Genomic DNA, 22,279 nt, shown 5'->3' with positions numbered 1-22,279 from the left:
GTGCACCACACAGCTAGTAAACTGTTTGCCTACCTAACAGGTTAACTTTGACACTCTAGTACATACTGCCATATTAAAGTAAAATAAAAAACATCATAGTAATTTGAAGGTATTTAAAAACATGTACTTTGCTTATGGTTTCAGCTTGACAGTATTTCAAAAGGATTTCTAAGAGCAAACACTCCTCTCCAAAAAAAAAAAAAAAGGCATTTATTAAAAACTCTACTATGTTACAAAGATATTTTCCTGAGACAACAGGATGCTCCTTTCAGATAACAAAGAAGTTATCTGAAGGTCATAATAAGCCATTTTCTTCAAATTGCAGCAAACTCTACTCCAAGTATTATTTGTAGATATTAAAAAAGCATTAACATCAAACATTAGTCTTCTCTAGCACAGTGGTTTGCATTTATGTTGCATAGAGCTGCATCAGCAGTCCTTCAAACCTCATCATCAAATGGTATACAAAGATGACTGCAGAGAACTTAAAATTTAGCTCATAACTCAACAAACTGGACCAATTCCACACATCTTGAAGAAACTGACCATTAGTCAGCAAAGCAGTCTGAAAATTTGTCAAAATCAGTACTTTGATAAAGGTTGAAATGGTTACCAATTGCTACATTTAAATGATCAGATTAAAATCTCATATTTCAATTGCAAAAACTATTTTAACACAACTTTGTTCTGCAAAAGAATCTGAAGTCATACATCTATCTGGGGTGACATTTTTCAACCTCAGAAGTTGCCATGTCAAAAACTGTTTCTTAATAGACCACTTTTATGAATAAACCATGTAAATTTCAAAAGCATTCAGCTATATAAAAAGAAGGATTTTTTGTTGTTGTTTAAACAGAATGCAATGGTAACTGATTAAACAAGTCTAGGAGCCAACCCACCAAAACAACTGCGCTCAACCTTCATGCCCAGTGTTATTCAAAGCTTCTCAAATGCTGGATGGTAAGCACTCATTGCATAAAACTGTTCCCTCAAAGAAATCTCTTAACAGAACATCTTCATAGAAATAACCATAATTTAAAAGACAAGAAGAGATCTTTAAAAATCATGTCTTGGTAATACATTCCAAGATTAAACATTATATGAATTAATGGAAAGGAAAAGCTTGGAACAGATCATTCTTCAAAGACACTATTTTACCTGAAACGGTTGGCACCTTTATGATAGTGGGAAACAGAAGTACTGTTTGTCTACTGATGTTCCTCACTTTGGGCAGTAAATCCATAACACAGTTCATATGTAAGTGAGTAATGAGGATATCAGCTTCATGTTATATCAGCAAAAATATAGCAAATAGGCTCAATGATTTAGAAGCAAAGAGAATACCTCTGCATTATGAGACTGTTTTGACTCTTCATTTAGGGAATAAAGGTATTTTATCTACAAGACTGATTTTGTTTCTACAGAAATTAATTTTTCACATACAGAGCAATGCTGATCCAAAATTTTAGTTAATGTAAATGCCTTTCTCTAACTTTGACCACCCTACATTAAGTGGCATTTCCTGTCACTAATTTCCAGGCGTCTAATTCCAAATTCAGGTAGGGATTACAGTTAATGAAAGGATTTGTAAGAACCTGCATATCAGCCAGTTACACTCTAACCTCTCCTCTACTGCTAGGCAAGGCACTTAAGTTCCAAGCACCTTCAGGGACAGAGACTATTTAAGGCCTCCTTTCACTGCCCTAAGCCTCAAAACAAATCACAAACAGGAAACCACAAAAATCTCCAAGTCAGCCTATGGCCCAAATAAAATAAAAAATCTCCAAGTCAGCCTACGGCCCAAATCATCATCATGGCTGGGCTTCGCGAACAAAGATTTGAGAAGGGCTCTACCCACGCTTGCTACAAATGCGCTGATGGCTAAAAAGGCCAATGCGAGACAGACAAGTCCGGTTGCAGAAGGCACAGCAGAAACACTCCCCAGGTGATATCGACGAGACGCGATTCTTTCTGCGTTGTCTTTTCTCCTCGAGAGTGATCCTGCGTGTGTTCTTAAAAGAAGCAGCAGCGTTATAGATAGCGTGTCTCCAGGCCTCCCAGTTGGAGGCCAGGGTAGACCAATGTAGACCACATAAACAGATCTAGGCTAGCTCACAAGAAAACAAAAGCTATCTGTGATCACAGTAGTCTATAGATCCCAGGCTACACCAGCAGCTACCTCCTGAGGCACCAAGATATTTGGGTGCTGCACAGCAGGGATGGGGATCACTAACACACAGAAGGACTTCTAATACCAGGCTCCTCACCAGAAGCTTGAGGAAGCAAAGAGAACAGTTTCGGGTGAAGAACAGAGAAGCAGCCACACAGAGGTGGTAGTATATACATAGAGTCTGTAAAGGATCTATGGCACAGTCAAAAACTGTAAACTAAATTTCTGCAGGATTACTAAAGAACCAAACACCAAATTTAATACTTTCTTTTCAGAAGAATGTAAAATGCAAGTTAAGCTTGTAATTTTTCACCATAAAGAATTATAAAGTATCTGCCATGTGAAGCATCTACAGCTTGTTTTTTAAAGCAGAAAGCAACTCTCAAGTTCAGTATTTAGTCACGCAGCAAAAGAGTTATTTCCTCCAGCACTGTTAAGTAGAGTCCATAAGATGTCAAAAATAAGGTTCTAGACCAAACAGCTAACTTCATGTTGTGTTCAGTACTTTCAGACACTGTAGACTGTGGTAACTTTCCACAAGCTTACCTGCAAGTAAGATGGTAGAAAGGGAAGTGAGGAGGGAGGACAATCATCTCCTTCCCCTTTTTTGCTTCTTTATTACATACAGATAATCTAACCCGGCTACTTGTGAAGAAAGATTTTCCTATTTGAAATACCAGAAACAGCAATTCCTTGGCTTCATACATATTCTTCAGACAGCTCCAACAAGAAGAACTTGGGAAAGGATATTATCTTTCAAACATACCTTAAATTCATTTGCATATCTTCTGATGGCAAAGATGTACTAGTTCTACAGCAATCCCTACAGTTTTTCTAGAGAAAAAATAACTATATAAAATACAAGTTTACTGTTAAAGAGCAAGGGTTACTAAAATATTTCATATCTTCATAGACCAAACTTATTTTTATTACTTTGCCAGTTTACTACATTTTTCAGTCCAACAAAGTGATTGTCCCCCTGCTTTCATGCCTTGTGTACAAAAATTCCAGCAAGACTTTCAATAGTCAGCATCCCTTTCCAAGTTTTTCCTGCACTGCTGCCTTCCAGCTGATCTGCGTTAGGGAAGCGCAATGAGCCCAAGACTGCTGGATGTCTTACAACGGCAAGCTACAGCAATTAATTATAGAGTTTCAAGAGCTACATGAAACAGACATTATTTCTGGCACTGTAAGTAATGGATCAATAACCCAAAGAACAATTTGCTTTAAAGAAAACAGTCTACCCACACAGCGGAATCATTGTTTAGTTGAATATCGCTATTATACCCAGAGTATTCTGTGGATCATCTCCTTTCTAAGGGCTACAAGCACTTCTTACATTGGAAATATGAATGTATATAAAACTGCTCCTCTTAAAATTTTCAGGTTTTTAACCTTTGAGTACCTCTTCAACATCCAGATCTTTTACTATTTTCTATTCCTGCAGTCTGCTTTGGTAAGAGATTTACAGAAAAATTATCCCAATTTTTTAGCCTGCACATGAGCGATAAGGACTAGTCATAGCTTTATGCCGAAAACCCAAGAGAAGATATATTAAGAAGATAGGTATGTAGGGAAAACCCCTCAAGACTATCTGGAAATTTTACAACTACAAATAACTACAAACATAACTCTTAACATAGCCTAATCTAATTCTTAGCACAGATGCAGAACTTACTCTATTGAGAAGCCAGTTCCTGGAAAAGTGTAGTTCATATTAGTTCCACTGGGGAAAAAAAAAAAAAAAGGCAGCTAGCACTTTTGTTTGGACAGATCCATGACTACACTATAGGTTTTATCAGGTCAGAAACACTGGTAGTATCTAATAATTGCTAGGGCAGCTAATCATTCCAATGAAGATGTGCTGCAAAACACATAAATTACCATACTTCCAGACTCTTCATTTTGAGAGAAAGGACACTTCTTGATTTGACACCCAATATACTACAATGAAGGCATTAACAGCAAATAACTAATACCACACTCATCTCTGCAACTAAAGCAGCACTACAACTGTTTCCCTCTTAAAAGTACAATGCCCTCCTTTTTCACCACGTCTTCAGAAAATAGCAGAATGTTTTTGCAATTTTCCTCACAGACAAAAATATAGAAATTAAATGGTTTGGCAGAGAATTGCAGGAATGTTCCTGTCAAAGCTGCACTCTATTCCCCTCCCTCCCATTCCGTGTTATGCATTTACGATAAAAAAATCATGGAACTTCATCACACTAATCATTAAATCCATCACACAAACATTAACTTGCTCAGAGCCACAGAAATACCACATCTCCCATATGTGATATCATCTGCAATAAAAAAATGGCTGAATTGAGCCACCTCTATCTGGTGCTGCCTGTCACTACACTCACCTGACCAGAGAACTATTAAATAGAAGGGAAGAGAAGGAATTAATTACCCTGGAAAAAAATCTTTTAATTTTTACAAAAATGGTTGTCAACTTTGTTCTTAATTTTTCCCCCTCTGCATGTTTCTCTTAAGGGCAACTGTATATAGAAAAGGAACAGAAATTTAAGTATCTTGGAGAGAAAAACCTCAAAAGACAGGCAATAAGCAAGGGCAGAAGCACAAGGGGAAGCATGCTCCCTGTTTAAAAGAGTTCAAGTAAACCGAAATCATTTCTGATGCTAAGAAACAGTGATATAGAGCTCTATCAAGTAGCAAAATTAATGCTTTTAATAACCAAACACTGCTTTGTTTCATAGTCCTTGATGTAGTATCTCATGAGCTCTGCAGGGTTATTCCAATATTTCTATTCTTCAGTCAACAAATATGATTATGTGCAACACCCTAATGAAAAAAATCACTGAGCATGAAGAGGAGAGCACAGTGAAACAGGATGTCAACAATCACTATGGCTATGCCAGTCTGCACACAGAACAGTGCTGCAGAGTGGAGCTTGGCAGCTTGGAACTGACAGAAAGAACACAACCCAAAAGCACAGCAGCATGCACACAAGGACAAGGAACAAAGTACTGCCAGTTAAGTTACACCAGCATCAGTGAAAGCTGGGGGTTATTTTTCTTTTCCCAACAGAAGGTCTATACTAAATAAACTGTACAACCTACAATGTGAATTACTATTTACCATTACCGCACCTGTATACCAAGTAACAACTCCACCTTATATTAGTAAGTAATGGCCAGTCTTCGCGAATAATGGCCAGTCTTCGCGAACCAAGAACCGGGGAAGGTCTTTCCACCTTCCAGCCTGTGCATTGGATTTTTTAGGTGAGACACAGTGTGCGCAGAACTGAGCCCACCCTTTAATCCTACGGTTCATCTGCCGGGGCCAAGCGAGCTTGGACGGTGGCAGCGAGGTCCTCAGGACGTAGATGGATTGCCTTACAGGGCTAACGAGCTCCATCTGCCCGGGGAGTGGCCCCGACCGGGAATCGAACCCGGGTCTCTAAGGTGACAGCGCCGCGCCTTTACCCTCTAGACCACCAGAGGCTCCCTGCCCTTATATTAGTAAGTGTGACACTGTGAAACTGTGACGTTTTGTGTGCACCCCTTATATTAGTAAGTGCACACAAAGCATCACAGTTTCACAGTGTCAGATTAACGTAAACAACTGTGTGTGAAACGGTGTCCTACTGTGACCCTCACGATCTTCCTCACGCGTTTGTTCCCACTACAAAAGAAATCGATTGCAGAGTAACAGCTGCCTCCCTTAGGGCGACACCCCCGGCTCTCCCTGTGGTAGACGGCCCATACCCGGAACCGGCAACGGAGGTCCGCGAGAGGCCGCGGGGCGGCCCCTTCATTCTCGGCCAAGGCCTCCCCTCCGAAGGACCGAGCTGGGGGGGGCGGGGGGGAGCGGGACTCTCACGCGAGGCCCACGGCGACCCAAAAGCGGAGGACGGAAGGAGGAATGGAAGCAGCAGCGCCCAGACCGGCCCCACAGGGGCAGCGCCCGCCCGCCTTGCTCCAGCGGCCGCAAGCGGCGGGGCCGCCCGCGAAACTCCACCGCGGCTCGCCGCCGGCAGAGCGCCGGGCACGGGCGGCCACCGCTCACGGGCTGGCCCCGGCGCCTCGGCCTACTTATTCCGCCAGCACCCCGCGGGCCGCGGCCCCGGGCAGACTCACCAGGGGGCTGCCGGTGCCGGCCATGGCCCGCCCGGCCTGCGAGCCGCCCCTCGCGCCCGGACTCACCAGGGGGCTGCCGGTGCTGGCCATGGCCCGCCCGGCCCGGGGTCGCTCCCCGCCCGTTCCGCGCCCGGCGCTCAGCCCAGCCCAAGCCAAAGGGGCACCCGCGTCCCCCGCCCGTGACGTCACCACAACAATCCCCCCGCGGGCGGGACTTCCGCGCGCCCCATGCGCTCACTGGGGGCCGCAGCTGCTGCTCACGCACAGGCCGGGACAGGGCAGCCCCGGCAGCCTCCGCGCCCGAGCCGGATTGAGCATGCGCAGTTGCAGGGGTGACGCTGTCATATGCAGGGCTAGGTGAGGGCGGAAGAGGGCGGGGCCGCCCCTCGCGCCTGCGCTCACATCCGGCTTCTTGCCACGACACCAAGGGAGGGGCTGGCGGTGACGTCACCTCGCGGGCGGGGCCCCGGGAGCGCAGCCCGAGGCTGGGGGGAGTGGCCGCGGCGGCTCCAGGGGGGGCGTTCGCTCTGGGAAGTGGGGTTCCCTCCCGCGGCGGTTCCGACTGCTCCTTGTGTGTCCCGTGGCCCAAGCTCGCGGGGCCCGTTAAACGGCACCCTGTCAGGCCGTGTGCGAGCGTCGCCCCGGCCCGAGCCCGCCGGACCTAGTGGGGACCCCGCCGAGCACGCCATTGCAGCGGACAATTTGAATTTGTCAAGGAATTCATAGCATTGTGAGGCATTACTCAAAAGGATGAGGCAGAAAAGGACAAGAGCCAGCTTAGATCAGCTTTCCTGTATAATTACCTTGTCCTTTTCTTCAGCAGATGAGTAGAACAACTGATAGTAATCTTCTGATAGGTTGGACGTGTGAGTCAGTAGGGGTGTGTAGTTTATTGTTGTAAGCCTACCTTCCCTCATTTTAAGACTGTAGTAACATTTTAGGCCTCTCAGAGAAACTCTGCCAAGTAGCAAAAAGCTTTTGTGTAGCTTAGGGCATTAATGCTGTAATTGTAAAATTTGTGGCTGCTGAACGCTGCTTCTCAAAGAGATCCTCCTGGTCAAAAGGCAGATTCTTTAACATTTCATCTGGCAAAATTTTTTTCTCCCGTTTTGGCTCCAACTAGATAATATAATGGTCCACACAGCAGCTTGACTAGTTGGATTTATGTTTGTTTATGTCCTTGCATATTTTTATAGGGCTCAAAAAGTATCAGGCTCATCATAGAACTAGTAAAATGTATGGATTGCACAGAGCTAAGTTTACAGCTATTTCAAACATTACACAACGTAGAGTCGTCAATGCAAAGAAAGGAAGCAACATGTATAGGATTTTCTGTGTCTAGGACAGAAAGTAACTCTCTAGATATGCAGCTCAGAAAGGCTGTACCTGTTGTGCAATTAGACAAAGGACTCATCACCCTGGAGAGCCAGCAGGCCTGGCCTGTATTGTAATTAAGTAAGCCTCATGTGCTGTTCTTGCTTTTCATCTTTCTCCATTAGATCAGCCCAGCTACTTAACCTTGAGATAAATTTTTGTTAAAATCAAAGCAGTACATGAGGCTTAGTTATTGCAAAATAAGAAGTTAACAGCCATTCACAATAATAAACACCAAGGTCCACTGTCTGGTGATCTTCAAATAGAGCAATTACAAATTCGGATCAAATCAGGAACCTCTTGAAGTCATCAGTGCATCAGAAATTGAAGATTTTTAAAATTATACATGTTTGCAATTTTCTGCACAGTCACCATTTAAGCCACTTGGGAAGACAATGTTGGGAGGTGAGAGAAGAGCACAAGAATCTTTGTAGGCAGTATTCCTCAGGGAAGGTCACTGATCATTCTAATGTTTGACAAGACTATTGCCATCGGAGAGCTTCAGTAGTTCAGCAGGAATCAGACCTCCTGGGGTATCATTGTCACACAAGGTGCAATAGTCACTAGCACTGAAGGACACATCTTCTATCTCCAAAGATTCGTGAAGCATAGGAAAGTCACCCTTTCCATGCTGTGAGTGAGAGGAATAATTCCTTCCCATGCAAGGGCTCTCAAAGTTGTCTTTAATTATTTCAGAGATTTTCAGGCCAACTGTGTCATCAGCATGGTTTGGTGCAAACAATAGTCCTGGCCTCACTTCTATCTCTTCAGCTCTTATGTATCTACTGGGGACATATTGCTGGCTTGGACCTGGGGCAAATACAAATTTCTCTTCTGCAGCAACCAGATTTGTGCTTTCCATAGGTTTCCAGGAGATCTGGGAAATCAGTTCCTGGGTGTTTAGATCAGAAACTCTGTCTGCAATCACTTTGCCTGAATTCCTGGCCTCTTCTCCTCCAAGTTGGTTACAAGCCTCATTAGGTCCAACCCAGTCCTAGTGAAGGGATCAATAAGTTTGGGTCATTTTTCATAGTTATTCCAAAATATTCTGTGTATATGGCTTTGGCAAAATAGTCCAGAGGTTTAGTGCAAATCTAACAGGCCAAGTTGGAGCAATAGGGTAGAGAATCTAGCTGCTAATTTCACAAAGCTTTACAAGAAATTTTACAAGATTTCACCTCCAGAATATAATGCAAGCTACTTGTATTGTTTTGGCTTTGAAAGGACAGAATGCACCTTTTAGGTTCAGCCAGAGTTCAAAGTGACTAGAGGGGTTCTACTTCTAAGGAGTAAGAGGTTGGACAGGAGCTCTGCTGGTCAGCTAGTATGTGGAAGCAAGAAACTGAGAAACTGTAAAGTCTCAGGAAGACCAGAACCACCTGTCAGTAGCTCTGCTCAGGAGCTAGAATGATTAATCCCAGGAAAAAAAATCCTCTCATCATGAACTGAGGATCATAAGAAAGAAATTAAACTTATTTCTTACCTTGAAGTTCCCATTGTGCAAACTATAGAGTGGCTGAAAGAAAGCAGCCGGCGTGGGAATGTTAAAGCAGGTGAGACTTTTTGCCCTAAAGTGAGAAAACAACTCTTAAAAAACCCAGAAAATTTTTCTGTATTCTGTCTCCATGTTATTGATTGGATGCAACCCTCACACTTCTCATGACTTCTGACATCTCATGCAATCGTTTGCTACCTGTGCATGCATTTAATGTTTCTAGCCTGAAGCAGTCTTAAAAGTTTCTTAGGAATATCCACAAACTTATTACTGGTCTATTACTCATTATATGCAGCAAGCTGTTGAAACATTTATTTATTAACTTCCTAGATCTAAACCACTGTTTCTGGAAGTGTTTTAGAGAATTCTTTCTTTTTTTTTTCATGGCTGGGCTTTGCGAACTAAGATTTGAGAAGGGCTCTACCCACGCTTGCTACAAGCGCACTGATGGCTAAAAAAAGACTAATTCAAGATAGACAAGTCCAGTTGCAAAAGGCACAGCAGAAACACTCCCTAGGTGATATCGACAAGACGCAATTCTTTCTGCGCTGTCTTTTCTCGTTGAGAGTGATCCCGCGTGTGTTCTCAAAAGCAGAAAGAAGACAGAGAAATTCTGCCAGGCATTCTTGCCCATTTATTAGTGTCTATCCTGTAAAATGCTTTATCAAATTTTGTCAATTATTCTGTTTCTCTAAGAACAATGTATAATGTATGTCAAGGCCGAAAAAAAAAGAGGTAGGGGATTTACTTTTGCTGTGGCAGCATAAAACATAGCAGAAGATGGTTGAACCAAGGTTCTAAACCACTTTGTTCTCTGTAAGCTTGATCTCAACTGAATCTGAGTCAGTCTAGCTTGCCTGTATTGGTATTTTATGTACTGACTGCTGCCAGGTATGTTACAAGTAGCTTAACATTGACATCAGTTTAACCACCTTTATGGATTGCTGTGTACTTGCACTTTTAATGTACCTTCATGAAGCTTAACAAAAAATTTCCATGGCTTTAAATTTCTTTTACTCCAAGAGACCCTCATCCATGAGTTTTAGCTGAGTTTGGGAGTCACAAAGATACTTTGGTCTCCTTAAGGACTGTATAGTGGGTCATTAACTATCATCAGCCAAGGAATATGCCATGTCCCTCGATTGTCAAAAGAGCTTTTGAAAATGACTGAGCTTGTGCAGGAGAAACAGGAAGGAAAAGGGATATAACAAACTCTTGATTTATCCTCTTCAAGCCATAAAGATCAAGGGGAACTTAATGAAAAACTATCGCATACCTTGAAGAAAGCTTACAGTTCCAGAATAAATAGAGTAGAGTGCCAAAACTCAGAGGAATGAACAAGAGCTGCATAGTGGTATTTAGAGTCTTCTCAGACAGTTTTGGTAAATCTAGGAAAACAGTCAGCACAAAAATTTTTAACAAAAGTCTGGAAATCAAGATAGAACTCCAAATAACCAAGCAATGCAAATGAAACAGGCTGCTAAAGTCCCCAAGGAAAGTAATTTGGCTATGAATACTTGAAGAAAGCTAGTTCTGTTTTGAAAAGCTCCATTTTACCACATATCTTCCTTTTTCTGGAACATGGACATGAAATGAATTAAGATAAAAACAACATTCTTTGTACCTGCTCTTTGAAACACTGTTGTCTGGCTCCACTCACTCCACTGACTGTGGTAGGAATTCTCATTTTCGGAAACTTTGCAGCGAACTCTTGCAATGTAAGCAATGCCACTGCGAAGTTCTGTGGCTTCAATTTCTATCTGTGGCAGTGAACTGGATGGTGTCTTGTTCAATGCAGCCTGCAAAGTATTACAAAGCATTTCTGTTAACGAGGCTGGGCAAAGGGATGGTCTTTTAAATACTTTTTTTGGGTTTTTTTTTTACCTTTTCCAAATCCTCTTTTCTTAGATGCAAGAAGAGGACCTGCATGAGGATGGGTGACTTATGAATGTAGGGGTCATGAGAAGAGTTATTAATCTCCAGAACTGATTTGTATAAAATCTTTCAGACTTGATATGGGAAACCAGAAAGGCTGGCTTAAAAGAGTCATCTGGCAGAGAGCCCTGAGTTGATTGGCAAGGCTGTTGTGCCCAAAGAGCAAGGCAGCATCACTGTGTGTCTCATCCAGTTACCTCCCAGGACATGCTGTACTCCTTATACTGCAATTCATATTGGAGAATTTCAACGAGGTACCAAGGCACATTCCACACGCTCCACCATATCTGACAGTTGCTGGCAGTGGCATTGCTCTGGAGGTTCAAAGGTGGATCAAGTTTTACTGTAAATAGAAGAGGCAGGTTTTTTCACAATATTTGGAACATCACAAAAGGAGATGCATGATACCAGACTGACTAAAGTCTTGGAAGATAAAGCTGGGTCCAAAGAGTGATACTGAGACCAGAAGTAAACCAAATTAGTTTACAGGTTGGATCAGAGCAGCTTCAGAACTGAGATAAATTAATGATAACTCCAGCAGTCTCTGGGGATAATCTTGCAAGCAAAGAACCACTCTGGGTGTCACATTCTGCCCTAACAACATACCACTGATATAGACAGGCTCTGAGATTTCAGATACTAGAGCATTTCTCTGAAGTACCAGGCCATGGGACATTCAATTAAATCCATGACTTTGATTTCTCATTACATAATTTCTCAGGAAAAAGTAAAACAATTGTGACAATATAATTGTAAATTATCTCTGGCACAAGAAAACATGATGCATTGCAAAGTATTCTTGAAAGGTGCTCCAGAGCCAGCACTCTCTAAAGTCCTGGTAAGGTCAGAATGGAGAGACTCGGGGATTTCATCCTCACTGCGACAGTCCACACAGCACACTGTCCAGGGATGGGCAGTCTGGCTTGTTTTCATTGTTTCCACTTGCTGTCTTTGAGACACCCTTTGTTAGAGAGAGCATATCAGACCTACCACAAAGCTGCTGGGCAGAGCCGCAGCTCATGGCTGGCCTTGTTCGTACTTACTGTGCTTGCGGGGATTGTACACTGGAAAGGTAACGTATTTGTGATTACGTCCAAAGAAGTTTCCTTGGAGTGAGACTCTATAACCATCTGTTTCCAAGATTTGGCTGGCCAAATGAATTGTGCAGTGGTACTGATTCTGCATGCTCTCTGTGGCAGTCAGTTTGCAGCTGGCGTTGTGGCCCTTTGACCAGAGGCTGGAAGAATAAAAAGGCTGAAAGTTTCTCTTAAGTAATACAATGAAGTGTTTTTTCAATTCAAGAAAAACATGTGGCAGCTTAGCACAGCACCACATTCTGGAAGACCACGAACGTCTTTAGTGCAGAGAGCACGGAAAGCAATCCTAAAGCTGGCCAGATAGTAGGGCTGAATAGGGGGGAAGGAGATGCCTTCATAACCTCACTGCTGAGAGCATGAGACCTCCAGGAGCTGCATACAGAGCCCAATATCTGCTCCCTCTGAAAGTGAGAGGGCTGCATGCCATTGCCAGGAAAGCAGCTGGGTAGGGGGGAAGAAGTGGGCAGAGAGTTAGTTATAAGTGCACAGCACAGAAGCAACAAGCTGTACATTAAGGTCTCTTGGTAGGAAGAAACACCAGTGCTGAGAGCAAAACATTTTGGAAGTTGGTTTGTTGTTTTGTGATTTGGCCATTTATTGGCAAATTTTTCACTTTGCATGTGATCCCACAAGAAACAAGGATATCACAGTTTATCAGCTTGGCATTTCTTCATAGATGTAAACCCCAGTATTATTTAAAACTAGGCTATTTTTGACTTAACCCTACCATAATATGAGGCATCTAATGTCCGCGTGGCTTACCCCCACGTAATAGTTACTGGTGGTCAAGACAATGTTATTGCATAATCTAAACACATTCATCTCGAATTATCCTATCACATAGCAAACTATTCACCCTATTTTTTCCCTAAGAGGAAACACTATTCAGATAATATTCTAATTCACAGAATAACAGCATCGACCAGGTTGGAAAAGACCTCCAAGATCATCAAGTCCAACCCTTGATCCAACACCGCTGTGGTTACCAGACCATGGCACTCAGTGCCGCATCCAGTCTCATCTTAAAAACCTCCAGGGACAGTGAATCCACTACCTCCCTGGGCAGCCCATTCCAGTGTCTAATTACTCTCTCTGCAAAAAATTTTTTCCTAATATTCGACCTAAACCTCCCCTGGCACAGCCTAAAACAGTGCCCTCTTGTCCTACTGCTGGTTGCCTGGGAGAAGAGACGGATGCCCACCTGGCTACAACCTCCTTTCAAGTCAATGTAGAGAGTGATGAGGTCTCCCCTGAGCCTCCTCCAGGCTAAACAAACCCAGCTCCCTCAGCCTCTCCTCACAGGACTTGTGCTCAAGTCCCTTCACCAGCCTCATTGCTCTTCTCTGGACCTGCTCCAGCACCTCAATGTCTTTCCTGAACTGAAGGGCCCAGAACTGGACACAGCACTCAAGGTGTGGCCTCATCAGCACTGGGTAAATCTGTTATTAAAGCTTATAACTCACTGGACTTGTATATATATACTAAGTAATACAGATTAAACCACTAGTGGTTTACTTTCTAGGCAAAAAGACAAGAAATTATTAGAAGTTGATTAGGTAGCTTCACGGAGGATGGGCTCTGGAAGTTCCCAGATCACAGGGACTGAAGGCCAGGAAGGAAAGGCTCCCTGTGCTGAGGCACCTGCGAGAAGGGTTCACTGGGTGGACAGACTGCCCAGAGCTGGCAGGAGAACATGCAGCTGTGTGCACTGGACCTCTGCTGCCCCAGCTGAGGCTGTGGGCCCACAAAAGGGAGCAGCTTCCGAGGTAGCCCAGGTCTGGGGTGATGGGCTGGCAAAGGTAGCTGTGCCACAGGTCTCTTCCTGCTGTGGAAGGAGCAAAGCCCACAGCTGGACCCCATCTCTGCTTTTCCATGCTGTCCTGTCCATGTCAGGGCTGGGGCTGCCACAAGCAGCTCTTGGTATCTGGCTCTTACTTGGTGAAATGCAGGTAGAAAGGTCCATTGCCCACGGGCTTCTCTGTCACCCACATGCAGCTCACGGTAGTCATGTAGTTATTCAGGCAGCTCAGGCTGCCAGAGAGCTCTGCAGAGAAAGGAGACGAGAGCTGGATTCATGTATCACTGGATAAGGCCAGTACATTAAATAAATGCATTACTTGCTAGTGCTTCCTTTACTGACACTGCATCTAATCTTCCCCATTATGTTCTTCCTCTCTTGTACCACACTTCACTGCATGAGATGAGTATAAGATCTTAGGGCAGGGGCCTTGGGCAGTGGCTACGCTTTTTCTGCTGCCTAGCTTGTCCAGTATGAGCTCAGTTCCCTAGGCTTGGCATTGCTAGCCAGCTGTACCAGTTCTTGGAACCTGGGAAAGGTCAAGATCTTGGGTTGCATATTTAAGGGTCTGTGAATGAAAAATGAGCACAGGTATATGCTTGTTTTCCTACAGTGAACCTATTCCAGATCTCCTCTTACCTCTCCCTCTTCCTCCACCAAAGAGCAGCACAGCAGTAATACACAGCTGGAGGCCCAGCTGCCACACAACTCTTCCCATTCCAGCTAATATCTAAAACAGAACAATTTTTAGGAGCGGTTTTGTCAGTATTTGTACCAGCAGGTGGAAGCTTTACCTACTTGCTTCTGTCAGTGTGACACAAGCTTATCTTGAATCTGTCAGAGAGGGCACCAACTCAGCTATAATTTCTTCTATAGGAACTGGTCTTCTCATGGCAGTAAATAGTACTTTGTACAGGAATCTAAAGCACAAACTGCATTAAAGGAAATCTTTAATTTCTGCAATTTGATCAAGGGTGGGTGAAAGGGTGAGTGTTCCATCTTTCCTTCTTCCTGCATTTTTGGCATCTGGTTTATGACAATTTAAGAGTATCAGAGCGCCACAGTGGGTTGGAAAAAACCTTCATGTTTCCCTGTATCCCATGTCTGACAGTAACCAAAACCAGATGTTTAGAGAAAATCATAGCAATAGAGCATACATATTCTTCTCTGAAAACATTCTCAGCCTCCAGACATTTGTAGCTCAGGGGCCTCCTGAAGCAGACCTAATTTCTGCATATTCAGAGAAGAGGAACAGAGAATAAGTGATATGCTCCTTGTCAAAGCACTCATTGAGAAATATAGAATACTTAGGGCCTAGTCATTACCCCAGTTCACTGAAGAGTCGTGTAAGGATGTTTGAAGTGTATCTTCTGCAATATGGAACACTACCTTTGTACAGTGTTATGCTGGACTCACTTTTTTTTTTTTTAATCAGAAATTATGTTCTGTGAATTCTCTCCCGATGAAGTTTTAATTTAAAACTATACTTTTTCGCTTAAAGCTTCTGATTTGATATTTTTATGGCAAAGTTTAATGAAGATGTGGACCTGAACTACTTAGCAATACATGGTGTTTTTAAAAGGTGTTTCTGGTTTGCAATACTTGTTACCTGAACACAGCAAATGAGCCCAGCACCGCTGCAAGGAGTGTGATGCTCCAAGGAGCCTGAAACCCAGAAAACATAGAATGAGTTTGTGGACAGAGACCACTAATAAGTATAAACAAAACCACTTTCTTGAAAAAATTAAAAGAATTTTGGAGGGACACTTTGCACTGCTTGCCTAGCACGTACACTGAACTGAGCTCTAGGGCTGAGCTAACATAAGGGTGTGAGAATTTTCTGTCTTAAAAGAGCTTGGGGTAGTTATTATTAAAAAAAAAAAAGCCAAAACAACAAAAACACAAAAACAAAAACCCAAAACCAAATCAAACCAACAAAACCAAACCAACCAACCAAACAAAAAACCCAACCAAACCAAAATTTGCCAGAGATTATTATGATCTCTCAGAAAAAGCTGGGGAAAAGGGAGAGTATGTCAGCATAGGAGAAACACTAGGTACAGCGTTAGCACGGGACTAAACAAATATAGCCTGGCTATAGAATAAGATCGTGATTTCTAACCAACAAAGGATCTGAAGTAATCTTGAATAGAAGTGAGCGAGAAAAAGCCTATGCTTAGCAAGGATTGTGACATTTAAATCATTAGGATTGTTTTACTGAAGGGATTAAGTGATCTGATGGCTACAACAGCAGGAACTGGACTCCATGACCACTTCCTCCAGTCATGAATTTCACAAAGCTAGACAGCAGCATCCACATAAAACTTCTTGCCTGTGATTGTGCCTGCTTATGGTGTCCCTTTTCTGAACCGAATAGCAAAATAATTACGATGTTTCAGAAACTTATCAAGAGAAAAGGAATCTTTCTGGCTACCACTTCCCCACCCCTTCATCTGTGGGTTTTTGGTAAGCACTGTTTTGCTGCAGACCTTCTTCAGAGTGGGGGTTGTCAAGAGGAAGTGTCACCATTAGCTGATTTTAGCTGCAGGAGGCTGGGAGGCATGAAGCCTCTCCTGCTTATCGTTCTGATCAGGGTTGCATGTGATCCCTGAGATAGATAGAGTAATAGTGACTAAATATGATATAGAGAGAGCTGCATTAAGTAGAATTATACATGTGCTTACAAGAACTTGTTCAGGCGCACAAACAAATAAACAAACATAGGTCAAGATAAGTAAACCAGGACAGAACGTTTCCAGGTAATTGCTATTAATTTTATAAACTCTCCCCACCCCACACAAGAAGTTCTTTGTTCAGTTCTGCAATGTTTGAAATGTGTCAGACATTTCTTGCTCTCTAGCTCACCTGGAAACAAATACAGCATATTTAAATGCAAATTTTTGTGTTAGAAGCCATGAATGTTAGTCATAAGTAGGTCATGGAACACTGAATTCTGAAAGGCTTATCAGAAAATTATTTCAGAAAATAGCACATAACCAGATGAACAAGATTCTGCAGTACATTAATGCAATTAGAGGAGCTAACACACAGATTGTGGGTGCATATGAGTTAAAAGAAATGTTACTATGTGTAGCATTGAATAATTTCTTCTGTTGGGATCCATACTTTAAACGGAGAGTTGCTGTCAATATGAAAATGGTTCTGAAAAGGGCTATAAGAATGATATAACCTTGGATAACTCTCCTCAGAAATCAACAATTAAAGACCAACTAAATCTATTTAACTTAACCAAAGGAAACACTAAATAGTAATTTCACACCAGCCGTAAGTATCTTACATGGCAAGGTGATTTCACATAAGAGAAAAATCTTTTATTATTATTTTTTTTAAATCTCCTAGAGAAAGATGGAAAGAATGCACTTGTTGGACACTGAAGGTAGATACAATTAGACAGAAACAAAGTGCAGAATTTGTACAAGGGGAACTACCTTTATTGCTGGAACCTCTTGCCTAAACATATGATGCAAGACTTGTAGTCTATATATCTTTCTTAAGTACCTGAAAAAATAATACAAAGTCTCCTTAGCTCAGATGGAAGCGCAGTGCCAGCAGCCCAGGCGCTGTTACAGCAGCTGCCAGCACTGGAAGATAAATCAACTTTTTAGCCAGGTTGCCTGCTTTTAAATACTCGCAGCTGCTTACTGACAGAAAGGCACATCATTAACTGTTATTAGTAGATCTATTACCAGGAATTCATATTCACAGATTCACCCCCACATTTGGGGTCCAGCTGAATACACAATAAAAATATTTTCTTTTAAGAATTTATAAGGTAAAATAAATTATTTGATAGATAACACTGAGGGGGGAAGTAGAACAAGAAGGTGACAACACAGTCCCAGCATGTGGGTAGCCTAGATATCATCTTGGTTTTAGCAACTCAGTAAAGCAGAGCTTTACAGGGAGACCTGAAGAATGAGGTAGCCCAGGCGAATTCTAGGCAGTACCTTCAATATGTAAGCAGTAGCATAAAGGATAATTAGGAGGAGGTGATTTAACAATCTAGTGGGAGGTGGAAGCTGACATCATAGAGTTCCCTTCTTGATGGGAAAAGAAGAGATGACAACAGGACAAGGAGAGGCTGCCAGTGACTTTGAGAGTGGGGGACAAGAAGCTTGTGTTTGATGAGATAGAGGAAGAGAAATAGAAGAATTGTGTAGACAAACGTAATAGGTTCAAAGAGACAGACACAAAATAGGACCTTTGCATCTCTGACTTTTGGATGATTATAGGTAAGACAAGATTAGTTTTACAAAGGCCTGACAAAACGTGAAGTGTCATATAAGAGCATGAGCAAGAATTTGACATGAAGGTGCGTGCATAAGCCATGGCAGGGATCCCTTCCAACCCACACTGTTCTAGGATTCTATGCATGATGCACAGTGGGAGCAGACACAGCAGACCTGGACCCTTGAACACTGTTTCTATTCATTACATCTTAGTAATTAGTGATAAATGACCTGCTCTCCCTTGGCCATAATCCCTTCCTTTGCTTACATCTCTTCCAGAGGAAGCACCAACAGGCACTACAGAAAAGCAGGACACTGACTGGCACCCATGAAGTAAAACAATGATAAGCAGTAGCATGTCTGTACCAACAGGTACATCCATCCATCCATCCACTAGGGCTAACTTAAGTGTACATTCACCTTTATCCTACTAGGTGTGATTAGAGGGGTACCCATTATGAACAACCATCTCTGCCTATAAGGAAAGACTTTTGTAGGTCCTTTAAGAAAAAATAGCTATAAATTATCTACTTTCTTAATACCTAGGCCTCTGAGCATGCCTGACAGAAGCACATCAAGTGCACACAGAAGACTCACATGATCAGAATGCCAACTGCTGCAGAATAAGGAAAAAGGGATTGGATTTCTCAGCTACAGAGATTATCAGAGAGAACCCCATATAACCAGTCTTTTTCTCCCTTCATCTTTGGAGAGACATTTTCCCACAATTTGATGCTTACAAAGAGCCTTACACTTTTAGATTTGACATACTTGGATCCGAGAGAAAAACCTGCTACAAAGGACAACTACTGCAATAAAGCAATATCCACACACACACACACACACACATTAAAAAAGTATATTTTTGCCTGCAAAGTCTCAAACACTGAGGACTATTTTGGCTGGATTCCTTTACCTTAATCTCTTGCAGTCGGAGAGGAGTACCTAAAAAATAATTTCTTCAAGGTGGTCCTTCTTTTGAGCACAATCCAGCAGAATTAATGCAAGAGTGTTGTTTTGTGCTTAGCAAACTAGTAGAACAAAAGCACAGAGACCCTTCTCATGATTCCTTTGTTCTAGGTTTCGAGTACAAGAAACAATATATAATTCCACATTTAGGTCAAGAATATATTTTTCAACATCTTAGCTTAGTAGATGTATCCTAACATTAGATACTGGCATGCATGGAACAGAAATATGTTAAACTGTCTTACCAGCTCAAAGAAAATGTCACTTTTCGCACTGCTTCTGTCCTTTGATAGTTTGGGCTTTGTGGTTTGATGATCATGCAGTAGCAGCAGTGGCATAATAAAGCAGAGCATACTGTGCCCGATTTTAAAGATAATCTCAAGAACCAATGAAAAACTGCTCAGATTATCAGATTGAGTTAAAGTAGCTGTATGTGCAATTACTCATTAGAGAAACAGGAATTTCTGCTAAAGGGTTAACATTTTAAAGGCCAGGCAATTTGCTGAATATAAAAGTATCTGCTTGCAACTTTTATATTAAAAAAGGCCATCAGAAGAGCTTTCTAAGTGACCTAAAGCCATTTTCTAGCCCTGTCTGGATGTGAGGCAAAACTGCTTCCATCCAAGTCCTCTGCCCAACTATGCTCAGACTCCTGGAGCACCCTGAGCTGCCCTGTCCTGCACTTCCCCCACAGCCAACTGCTGCACTGTGCTCAAAGGGCAATTCTGGAAGCAAAGGCAAATAAGCATTGTAGTGTTTCTGTGTCCTGATCCCAGAGTGTATGAGGAACAGATCTTCCCATGCCCAGCTGCAATGGCAGTGTTACAGCCAGGATCCATCAAGTCAGTCCTGTACAGGGGTCTGGTGCCAAGAAGGGTGAGAGAGAAGCAGTCAAAGAATTGACTGAGTAATAGTCTGTCAGTATCAGCTTCTGGGGCCAAGAGACAGGGAGACAGAGGCCATGCAGAAATGGAGATGGACATTTCCAAATTGGAACAAATTATGGTGCTTCTCCTAGTATCTGCTTTTTGGCCCTAGCATTCCTGGGAAAACATAATTTTTCCAAATGAGATACTGCTAGGTAAGGGACATTTGCAGTTTGCTCCTAAGAGACTGGAAAACTCCCACCTCGAACCCCTCCAACATTCACAGTGACAACAATTCATTGGCCAAAGGGCAATTGTTACAGCTTGCTTCAAAGGGAATGGCCTTCCCTTATTTTTAATACCCTTATGCTAGGTACCTGCCCACAAAATCTGCCTCCTAGGGTGACCAGAAGTAATTTCTAGCCCAACATAGCAGCAAACCACCACCTTCTACCAGATGTACAGCCTGATAGTGTTGCAGTAATAGAAACAGCCCCTTCAGCAGTTCTGGGGCCAATGATACAAATAGAGACAAAGAGCAGGAAGAACTGAGATGTAAAGGGCCATAGAAAGACAGGCAAGTTTCTCTTCTTCCCTTAAGCAGCCGGAGTCAGTTACCACAATGTAGTTTCTGAAGTGAAAATAGCTGTAAAACAAAGCTGTAGACAAAGCTGTAGAAGACTGTGTTGAAACCATCAGAAATGCTTCTGCCTAGTACACATTTGCATTGACATGAGCATGATGCAAGAGGCCTTGTAGGACAGTGTGGGGCAGGCTCATCTCATCAGGGCATTGGGGTGATTCTCTGCAGTTCATGGAGGACATGCGAGGGACTGGTTGTGCAGCAGGGAGGATGTATCAGCATGTGATGATACAAATTATGAAAGCTGATGACAAGAAAAATGGAAAATGAGGAGGGAAGGAAGGAACCAAAAAGCTTAATATCCTAGAGCAATGCCCAGGAAGCCACTGATCTAGGGGTATACTGAGAGAGTAATAACAACATGGACAAAACTAAGTCATGTAGGTCCAAAATCAACATAGCAGATACCATGGTTGTTCTGAACAATCAAACCAGGGAGGTGGATGCATAGCACTACAGTTACAGCACTCACCTGTGAAAGAAAGAGCTTCTCTTCATTACAGTACTCCCTTCTGTTTAGGGAGCTGTGGAGTTGCCTACAGTGTCAGTTAAGAGATGGAGAAGAGGGAAGAGAGTTTATTGGTATCACAGCAACAACAGGTTCTTACTGCACTGGAAACAAACCTCATCCACCACAAAGGTTCTCTCAGGATAGGACCTCCTACAGCCAAGCAGCCTCTGGGTTAGTAGCACTATGCCTACATAAGATGTAGGTCTTCATATTCACTTTCAGTATTGCAGTAACTTTTAAAGACAATTATCCTAAACAAATCAGAGATAGAGATGTCAGAGGGAAACAGACTGACAGTTATAGTACAAATTGCAGTTTCATAGTTGGCTTTACTAGCTAGCAGAAATTGCTCAAAACCTGTGCTATCGACCTGTTAACAGCAGTAGAGCAAGTCCAAGGCAGAAGTTGCAGGCACATTCAGCTAGGACAACATTTCTGAAATTTTGAAATAGTTCTAAAGCTGCTCAATTAACGTGCTTGAAAAGTGCTGAGAGATAAGCTGACTCAGCCTAGTAGAAAGAGTTTGTCTGGAATTATATGTTTTGAAGACTTTTCATTTGCAGATTCCATCTGGAAAAGCAAAGTCTTTCTGAAACCTGAATTGTGTTTGTTCTCTTGGACATAGATTTCTATGATGATTACATAAGAATTCGTTTTGATCATATCCCATGGACAGGTCTGGGACCTCCATAACTAATAAACTACTACAGCTGGGTTTAAAGACCCAAAAGACATTAGTAGGAAAAGTAATACCACATGTTATTTGGAATAGGTAGGGGTGCTTTAATGTAGCAAACATGCTTGCCATGGGTTATGCTTCTAAGAGTGCACGTACAGACAAACTCCCAAGTCATGTGAGAATACCAGAGAAAATAAAGTTCTGTAATCTTCAAAAGGTTACAGTAAAAAAAATTGCACATCTACATAACCCAAAGGATAATTTTCAAGGTACTTAGGACTCTTAAAAAAATAAAATAAAATAAAAATAAAAATAATAATAATAAAAAACAACAAACAAAACAAACAAAAAAAAACCCACAAAGCCCAGAAACAATCAATCATAAC

At 42.3% G+C, this 22,279-nt stretch overlaps 2 protein-coding genes across 8 annotated transcripts in view; both read right to left on the bottom strand.

The window, feature by feature from the left end:
- Positions 1–6,655, bottom strand: part of PDPK1 (3-phosphoinositide dependent protein kinase 1) — a 61,737-nt gene extending 55,082 nt beyond the window's left edge. For 3 of the 7 annotated variants that reach the window (XM_027891938.1, XM_027891930.1, XM_027891933.1), the window contains exon 1: positions 6,277–6,381. In XM_027891938.1, coding sequence (XP_027747739.1) covers positions 6,277–6,366 — 90 coding nt within the window. In that variant the 5' untranslated portion in view covers positions 6,367–6,381. The other 4 variants (XM_027891935.1, XM_027891931.1, XM_027891932.1 and 1 more) reach the window with 4 other exon arrangements.
- A 1,326-nt stretch (positions 6,656–7,981) lies between these two features.
- Positions 7,982–22,181, bottom strand: LOC114061438 (interleukin-9 receptor-like). The gene is made up of 10 exons (XM_027891939.1): positions 21,176–22,181; positions 15,585–15,640; positions 14,615–14,705; positions 14,113–14,221; positions 12,124–12,317; positions 11,278–11,423; positions 10,770–10,944; positions 10,422–10,533; positions 9,134–9,218; positions 7,982–8,644 (listed from the first exon to the last, which is right to left on the bottom strand). The coding sequence occupies exons 3-10, from the start codon at positions 14,691–14,693 to the stop codon at positions 8,117–8,119; spliced, it is 1,428 nt and encodes a 475-aa protein (XP_027747740.1). The 5' UTR covers positions 14,694–14,705; positions 15,585–15,640; positions 21,176–22,181; the 3' UTR covers positions 7,982–8,116.
- Positions 22,182–22,279: the final 98 nt, after the last annotated feature.

This window comes from Empidonax traillii, unplaced genomic scaffold, assembly GCF_003031625.1.
Source record: "Empidonax traillii isolate 1590-97213 ecotype Southwest subspecies unplaced genomic scaffold, ASM303162v1 scaffold335:size599443, whole genome shotgun sequence".
NCBI classification, from domain to species: Eukaryota; Metazoa; Chordata; class Aves; order Passeriformes; family Tyrannidae; genus Empidonax; species Empidonax traillii.
The sequence above is the reverse complement of the archived record's forward strand: the minus strand, read 5'-3'. Positions and strand labels throughout refer to the sequence as shown.

Excerpts from the sequence above, each read along its gene's own strand:
- LOC114061438 (XM_027891939.1), bottom strand. The coding sequence starts at position 14,693 with ATGGGAAGAGTTGTGTGGCAGCTGGGCCTCCAGCTGTGTATTACTGCT. Across the intron at positions 10,945-11,277 it reads AGTACAGCATGTCCTGGGAG|GCTGCATTGAACAAGACACC; the intron begins GTAACTGGATGA and ends AATACTTTGCAG. Across the intron at positions 9,219-10,421 it reads AACTGTAAGCTTTCTTCAAG|GGCAAAAAGTCTCACCTGCT; the intron begins GTATGCGATAGT and ends TTCTCACTTTAG.